A 9,278-nucleotide genomic window follows, 5' to 3' on the forward strand; every position below is an offset into this window, starting at 1 on the left:
AAAAGAGAGAGAGAGAGAGAGAGAGAGAGAGAGAGAAAGAGAGATAAATGCCTTGTGCGGGTCAGATTCAATGTAACATAACACCCTTGAGAGTTTTTTATGCTTATTCTCAAGGAAGTTTTTCTGAAGGAAACAATTGTGCCATACAAGTATGTAAAGTTTACATTACTTTACAATTGTTTGAAATATTACTTTTAACCATAAAAATACAGAGACAGATTAAAATTCTATTTCATCTTGTCACTGACTTTATTACTGATATAATGATGTACTTTTCAGAGGTCACAGTAATCCTATTTTGTTGCCATAGAATGTAAGATCATCATAAAATGTTCATGGATTCACTAATTGTTCTATGAAACCAAAAAGGACTCTGGGGGCTCGATCCCCGAGGTGCCCCTCAGAGGAAGAGCGCTTTGCCCCTTTGACGGAGATGCTTTGTCCCTTTGCTGCAGAGCCCTTTCGATGGAGAAGCATATAAACAGCCCCCCCACCACCCACACACCCACCCAGTAGCCCTGACATATACTGTATGCTGGCAAAAATAAATAGAACCACAAAAGATCTCAGGTTGACTCAACCTGTGTGTCGGAGTGCACGAAGAGCCTCATGTTTATTCTGCTCTCTGCAAAGACGGAAAAAGAAAAACTGAGGTTTTGTGCAGGCTAGCTTCATTGCAACCACAGGCATAAGACATACGTTACAAAGAAATAAAAATGAGAATTAATTCAAGTGTGATCATTTAGTTTTTTTTCTCGAGCTCATGGAAACCTGTTCGTCCAGCTTTCCACATAGGCAACAGACATGTGTGCATGGATGTGATCTGAGAATTTTACTGGATTTTTTTTTTTTTTGTTTTGTTTTTTTGATTACAGTCACAACTACAAATTTCAGTTAATGTGGAGAAATCCCAGGAACATCTCTTTAAGTACTCAAATTAATCTAAACTGTTTGACCCTCAAGAGATGAGTGATTTGATTGTTTAACGTTGCAATTTGGCAGTGAATACAGTTATACTTTTTTTTAAGCAAGCCTGTTCCCACTGGATAAACATTGGTCATAGTAATATTTTATTATATGTTTTCAAAGGTTTCACTAAAACTAAACCCTTTGCATGTTGTTTTTACATCTACAGTATTTAAGGTCTTAATATGATGCGTTATTGATGTTTATACTACCATGTTACAATCTGATTGGCATTAGTGAAAAGGTTCTTAATACCAGTAAATTCATTTTGTAATAAGCACATAATTTTTATTTTTTTTACTGCATCTGTGATATAGATCTCAAGAGTTTGACCTTGTATACCTGGGCTCACGTTTCATAATTTTCCACAAGCGTGTGGGTTTGCTCACCAACTGCTCAATCAGGTTTTTTGTTGGCAGAGTTGTTTATCTTTTCTGTTCTTTTTTTTACCATGACCACTGTGTCTCACCATCTCTCACTTTAAAACCACATCCTGTTAGAACCAGTCTGAACTCAAACAAGTCTCATTAGCTCGTGACATCAACCAAGAAAAAACATAATGATATAACTCTATATCTAATCCACTGCCTCTTAATTTCTCGAAATGTCATACTTGTATGTCACTTTGCAATATAGTGATGCATGTGCACATAAAAGCCAACACAAGTCAGCCAGGGGCGTAGATTCCAGGGGGGACGGGGGGAGGTAACCCCCCAATTTTCAAGCCAAATCTACGCCCTTGAAGTCAGCCCGTTTACGTGCACATTAACTCGATGATTACTCCCAAAAATGATCTTATTCAAAAATCTGACAAAGCAAGAAAATTGTGTTTAAATGATTTATTTGAAATAATTGCGTTATTCTCTGCTTTGGACGTCAAACCGTGAAGATGCATGCGCACAATTGTCGTGCACAAAGCGCAGATTGGATACGCTGGTGAGAATGCCAGTATAACACTGTTCAGTGGAAAGGAGAACAGGGAAGCGAGGTTTCCAGGTTCAGGTAAGCGTTTAATATGGCCACCTTGATGCTTATAGTTTCACAGACTCAACAGTCTCACAGGCACAGAGTTATTTAAACACTTTAACTTCACAAACACATTAAACACAACAGCTTCTGTAGCACCGTGGCCTTCCTTGTGCCAGTCGCTCTCCCGGTTGCTGGTGGCGTGGCTGTTTAAATGCCGCTCTCCCCCTGCTCACTGGAATTAGAGACAGGTGTTAAACATAATCTAGCTCAGGTGCAAGCACCCTTACCGCTTTCTCTCTCTCTCTGGACGGACGCTTGAACACGCCCCCGCTGCCACAGCCAGTAAGGTGTTTCCAATGCGAAACCCGTCAACTGGTTTATTCTTAAGCCGTTTATGACCTTACACTGATAAAAAGGAACGCCTTAAATGCATTTCCATGACCACACATGTTGTGAGCTTATTCCGCATAATCGTGTGAGATCACGCATGAAAGCGCGCTGGGCTGCGTTTCCCAAAAGCATCATAAGCTGAAGTTGATCGTAGAGACCACTGGCACTAATAGTTTCGACGATCTACTTAGGCTTATGATGCTTTTGGGAAATGCAGCCCTGGTTAGTACATCAAAGCAATTTAAAGTCTCCCATTTTACCTTTCACGTTCCTTTTTTCTTTGTTATTAAAAGCCTCTTTTAGAAATGTTATAGCAGTTTTGTAGGTGAAAAAGGCACAGCACAATGGCGCACCTGGATGCCATGTGCACACAATATAAAGAAGGGGGGGGGGGGGTATATAGCAACATCTGCTATATATTAAATTACAACACATAAAAGAAAATCAAGTTCAAAGGAACAAAGTCCTGTTTTGTGAATGCCAAACAAAGGCTCTGTAGACCTTGATGAGAAAATATTTAATATTTAATTTCTTTATGAATTAAAAAAAGCTGTAAGGTATATATACACGCAGTCAATTCAATAGGTTTTACTCTTTACCTTTGTGTTGATCACTCAGCTAGCCAAAAAAAAATAAAATAAAATAAAAAAACACATTGAAAATACACACTTGCCAAAAACAATCATCTGGACTAAAAACTGCAGAAAAGGTGTTAAAATAAGACGTGACCTGAGACTGTACATCTGTGTTCACATTGATACTGCTGTACTCCCTGACTGAGTTTCATGGCTTTAATTTAAACAAAACATTAATCAGAGTGACATAACGTTTGCTGCACTATCTAAATAGTAAATATCTAGACAACATCAAAACTGATAAACACATTAAGCTGTCAGAGGTTCATACAGGGCCGTAGCTAGTGGGGAGAAAGGTGGTAATGATTCTAAGGAGCCCAAAGATCCAAGGGGCCCCACAACAAATTATAAACTGTGTTTTTTAATAGGAAAGGGGCCCAGAGCAATATACAGTCAGGGGGCCCAGATGACCTTGCTACAGCTCTGGGCCATTACTCCAAATGATTTAGATTCCCATTAATCTGGGATATCAGATTTTAAATGTTTGTCAAGAGCTCCCTCTGCTGTCGGCTATAGCAGACTAATGATTCAACTATCATTTATGCTCCTCAGACTGATAACAACAAGGCATTTACTATTTAAATTTGAAGCTATTGTGGAACAATGTTAGCCTGACCTGGAAGTCCAAGAAATTATGTCATGGTGAATATTCTTCTCCATGTAGCATTTTGTACTTCTCTTTGTTTACTTTGAATTCAGATTAGAAGAAAACAGCTCCAATCACTACACTGGACCGGTCTTTTACCAGCACAATTTAACAAACACTAACCTGCCACATACCTGTACATCTCTTCTGACCTCAGGACCAAGTGTAACATATTCAGCACCATGGACAGTGTATCACCATGGTGGAGCTGTAAAAAACCCCCCGGCTTTTTCTGTTATATTTTTACACAAAGCACACTGTATATAACTTTTGTGTATATAAAAAATGACACTTTCACACTGGCTGGATTAACGTCAAAGAAAATCTTATTAAAATGTTGCTGGCTGCATGCTATCTTGGTATATGTATTCTTGCATATCAAAGGCATTCCATATTGTAAATTACACATTCTTTGTGTAATTTAACTTAAGGATAATTACTGTACTGTCGAGACCCATTGCATTATTATACACCAGCGTAGATGTAAATGTCAGCTGCTTTGCCTTCGTGTTTTGCTGTACAGTTCCTTGGTGCCATTGTACTGTAGTGGCTGCAGAGAGCATCCAGTGACAGCCTATTACAATAAAAAGGGACAATCTTTTCTTTTTCATGCCGTTAACTTATAAAACACGTCACAGTCGGCATTGCATCACAGTAGATGCGATCTGGCTATTTTTAACAAAAACATAGCCTACCGAAAAGCTGTTGTTTGTTGCAAAATAAATAAATAAATAAATGCATTAGAAACAATTATCCGATGTACTTAACCAATGTCTTTGTTTTAATTGGTTGTTTTGTTGTAGCAGTACGGCTCTTTGAAATAACTGAAATAACTTGGTGGAGTGATATGGAACCGTTATGCGGTCAAGACCTGGAACTACTTCATAGTCGTGCGTTTACTGGAAAATAATAGCACACCTTAGAATGTCTGTCAACCAATCAGAATCAAGCATTCAAAAGACCTGCGCTATAATAAAGTTTAATTGCAGTTTATGATAATCACCTCAGGTTTATGGGAGAATGCTCTGAATTATGCGGTATTTGAGTTTTTCAACATAGTTTTGTTACATTTATTCATCCATTAGGTTATTTATTTTGAAGAAATACATTCATTTATTATCAAAGTTATTATAACTATTTATAAACTAATGTGTCATGTCTGTGTATTGTTCAAGATTAGTGAACAGTCCATAGTATTGTAAGTGTTTATAAAATAACCAAGCAGGCAGTGCAAGCCAGTTGTTCCTACAAGACCTCTGGTGGCCATGATGTGAACTACAGGATAACAACAAATATCTGATGCAAATTCAAGATGAGTTGTTTGTTGGTTGTCAAAATGTCAATAGAGCACAACAATAGAGCATCTGGGTTCTGAAAGTATTTTTCCCATTCATTTTTTTGCATAGGCTTTTCATGAAATCCTCCATGAAAGAGTTATAAGTCATGAATCAAACCAACCAGCACCGAGGTGAATTACATCATCACAAACTTTGTTTTGAGGCAAAAAATATTTGAAAATTGGACAAAAAGACAAAAGGTACAAGACTGTGTACTTACTGTTTTTCATGAGGATACAAACTACAATCCCATGAAGCATTGCGAATGATGTAATTGAATATAAAACGATAAGAATGTATCAAACTATTGATACATGTTGTTGATTATAAGAATAGAAATAATATATTTTATGTTTCTTGCAAAATATTCCAATATATACAATAAGAAAAGTAATTTAAAGGTAAAGGGAGACTGGCTTGATTTGAAGAAATATTGTTGTTGTTACATGTTTTTATTGAATTCCAATGCATCCTCTGAAGTAATTACTTCAACAAAATAATCTTTCTTTGCTACATGTTTATGCTAATTGTGTTCATTTTACTCAAAATATGAAATTGACTGCATGTATAGTAACTATGTATGTACAATACATTCAATTGAGTTTGTCATTCTTTCTGAGGGCTGTTGTCACAGGACACGTTCTTGTGCTCCGTCTGCAGTATTTCTGTTGGTCTAGTCCATGTGTCAGACACATGCTTTTGGATTATCTTACTGTGACTGCATCTCGTTGCACAGGTTCTCAGCATCTCCAGCCATACATGCCATGTTTTTTTAGACTCTGTGTCAAGTAAAATGTAGTTTGAAACTTTAAATAAATGCTTCTCGAGACCCCTGAATTCTACTGTACAATGTGCAGCTAATTTTGAACAGCGGAGCAGTCTGTTTGTTGCATGTATAACTGCTCATTGCCTATACAGATTTGCGCTGACTTGTTCTTGTAAAACATGAAGGTGGTAAAACTCATTATTTCTGAATTTTCTCAGAGGACATGATTATTTCCATTAACTTTAACACATATTTATTTTGTATCTAATCTTTCTGAATTAACATGTTAAATCAACAGCCTTAATATTGTATATACTGCATACACAAATAGGAATGTGTCTGAAAGCAGCCGTCTATCAGTTAGACAGACTGTGAATACTGAATTGCTTCGGTAGTACCAATACTGTAAAAAGACTGATGTGGTTACATTTATATTTTATTTTAGTCTTAACTTGCTACTGAAGTGCTGGTACATATGACAAGTGCTTGTGATACAAATAATCATATCTTTTTAAGGAATCTCCCACAACCAACACCCTTAACTCCACTGGCTTTGAAACCAGAAGCAACTTTAATTTACAGTATGTTATTCATTAAAGTTATGCAGAATCTTTGCTTAAAAAAAAAAAAAAAAACAGTTAAAAAACTGTTTCTTACCGTATTACGGTGTGCACAGAATGTTGTTGCAGCTTAATGTATCTTTCCTTCATGAGTTTGGACTGTTTTAACAATAAGCACAGTTTTTTTTTTTTTACTACCAAAAATATTACACAAAAACCTGAAATGGTGGTTAAAATGACATTATGGCAGTTTTTTAATACAATAAAAGAGTCATATGGTTACAATAATACTTGCCCCTTTGACATGGTAGTTTACCGCCCCTGCTGTGCCGGAGCATCATTCCAGAAACTGCAGTTATCACCAGCCCCAGTACAGCAACAACTATCAGTGGTATAAGATAGAAACGTGTGCTCTGTTCTGTAATGGACAAACAGAAAACAGTCATTAGTGCAAATGAGTCCAGTCAAGATACTATGAAACAACAGCAGATCAGGGAGAGAAAATCAGAACAATCTAAAAATTGTAAAACATTTCACCATTGAAATCATCACTGTGAAACTCAGATCTGCTTTTCTCAGAGAGTATATATTTGATCTAATTGTCAAATGAGATGCTATACAGGACAATACTCAAAAATGATCAAATTGTGTTGACTGTATGGCAATGAGAGTTCTTTAGAGATTTTTTAAAAAATTTTGTCAGGTCCACTAAAAACAAAAGGAAAGGTTACAGCTCATACAGATAAACCTGCACAATGTTTCTGATGTCCTACAGTATTTATGATCAATACAGACCAAGAGACTCTAATATCACCACTGACACACCTGAACACCTCTGACAGACTTCAGTAATGTTGAGATGTTTAGTCTGGTTTCTGATGGGATTGGACACCACACAGCTGTAGATGTTGTTCTCCTGATATTCCACCTCCAGAGGTAGAGAGTGACTGCTGTTGAGATCAGACACACTGATGGAGGAGAATAAACTGTTTCCTTTGTACCAGGAGAGAGTCACCTGTGTCACATTCACCACTGAACACACCAACACACATTTAGAGAGTGACGATCTCTCTGATGATGATGATGAACAGACTGAAGAGTTATTGGTAATGGCAGGAACAGGAAGAGGAGCTGGAAAACAAAAGAAAGAAAAGCAAGTAATACCTCTAGAAAAAATCAGTAGCCTACACCAGGCACGTTCTCACCTTTATATCACAAAGCTTTGCCTAATAATGCATTCATATACATCAGTAATTTGCACTACCTAATCACATTCCACTTCCACTTTTGTCAGATTGAGACATGATGTGCAGGAGTACAAATATTTATTCTGTTCTAATTCTCATTAAGACCTTAAATCAGTGAACACAAATGACATGTGACGGGTTGTACTCACCGTATACAGTAACACTGAATCTCTTGTATGAAGTTCCTCTGTTACTGATGATCTGTAGTTTATAAAGTCCAGAGTGTTTGATTGTGATGTTTCTGATGATGAGAGATCCAGTCTGATAATCCAGCTGCAGTTTGTCTCTGAATCTTCCATCATCACCATCATCTATAAAGCTCAAGCTGAACTGTTTAATAATGTGAGCTATTTGAGTCTCATTAGGTCCAAACATCCACACTATCAGATCATCTCTCTGTATTTCAGTAAGATCAGTGTGTAGAGTGACAGAATCTCCCTCCATCACCGACACTGACTTCAATCCATCTGTATCAACACCAAACACACCTGGAAAACAAAGTACAAATCTGAAGATAATCTAAACTACATATTTATTTAACAACCAGAGGATATTTTGTAGTCAATTTATTTCAGTGGCATAGCCAGAAACAAGACTCTGGGTTTTATTAATGCCACTAATATCAATGGAGTAGGTAGGCCTGTAAATGTTTTCAAATATTAGGCTTAATATTTGGTCATGAAATGTTGAAATTAGATCACGAATTGATTTGATTATTTTGACAATTCATTCATATTTTCCAAAATACTGTATGCTGAAGACATATATGTAAATGTAGGACAATTTGTAATATAATATGGACAGCAATAAATTTTACATGCACTTTAATATATATATATATATATATATATATATATATATATATATATATATATATATTGGTTGAGACATAAATGCATCGTATGGAACAGAATTAACACACTATATAAGATTAAAAATGTTTGGCCCAATATACTGAACATTCTTTACATTTAGACAGTAGATGTGACAAGTAGCCTACAGGGAGAATTAGAACAGAAGAAATAATAGGCCTACTACTAGACAACAACTGAATGCCTATAACACGGAGTTAACAACTGAATGCCTATAACACGGTGTTAACAACTGAATGCCTATAACATGGTGTTAACAACTGAATGCCTATAACACGGAGTTAACAACTGAATGCCTATAACACGGAGTTAACAACTGAATGCCTATAACACGGAGTTAACGATTGAATGCCTATAACACGGAGTTAACGACTGAATGCCTATAACACGGAGTTAACGACTGAATGCCTATAACACGGAGTTAACGACTGAATACCTATAACACGGAGTTAACAACTGAATGCCTATAACACGTAACGACTGAATGCCTATAACACGGAGTTAACAACTGAATGCCTATAACACGGAGTTAACGACTGAATGCCTATAACACGGAGTTAACGACTGAATGCCTATAACACAAAGTTAACGACTGAATGCCTATAACACGGAGTTAACAACTGAATGCCTATAACACGTAACGACTGAATGCCTATAACACGGAGTTAACAACTGAATGCCTATAACACGTAACGACTGAATGCCTATAACACGGAGTTAACGACTGAATGCCTATAACACGGTGTTAATGCCTATAACTCGGAGTTAACAACTGAATGCCTATAACACAGTGTTAATGCCTACAACTCGGAGTTAACAACTGAATGCCTATAACACGGAGTTAACAACTGAATGCCTATATAACACGGAGTTAACGACTGAATGCCTAT

General features: G+C 36.7%; 1 protein-coding gene across 1 annotated transcript in view; it reads right to left on the minus strand.

Annotated features, from left to right (window-relative positions):
- LOC127438826 (natural killer cell receptor 2B4-like) overlaps nt 1–9,278 on the minus strand; it is a 162,529-nt gene that overhangs the window by 151,172 nt on the left and 2,079 nt on the right. Inside the window, exons 2-3 of the mRNA XM_051694706.1 lie at nt 7,666–8,004; nt 7,198–7,400 (exon numbers count right to left, since the gene is read on the minus strand). Coding sequence (XP_051550666.1) covers nt 7,198–7,400; nt 7,666–8,004 — 542 coding nt within the window. The remainder of the gene's footprint in view (nt 1–7,197; nt 7,401–7,665; nt 8,005–9,278) is intronic.

This window comes from Myxocyprinus asiaticus, chromosome 50, assembly GCF_019703515.2.
Source record: "Myxocyprinus asiaticus isolate MX2 ecotype Aquarium Trade chromosome 50, UBuf_Myxa_2, whole genome shotgun sequence".
Taxonomy (NCBI): Eukaryota; Metazoa; Chordata; class Actinopteri; order Cypriniformes; family Catostomidae; genus Myxocyprinus; species Myxocyprinus asiaticus.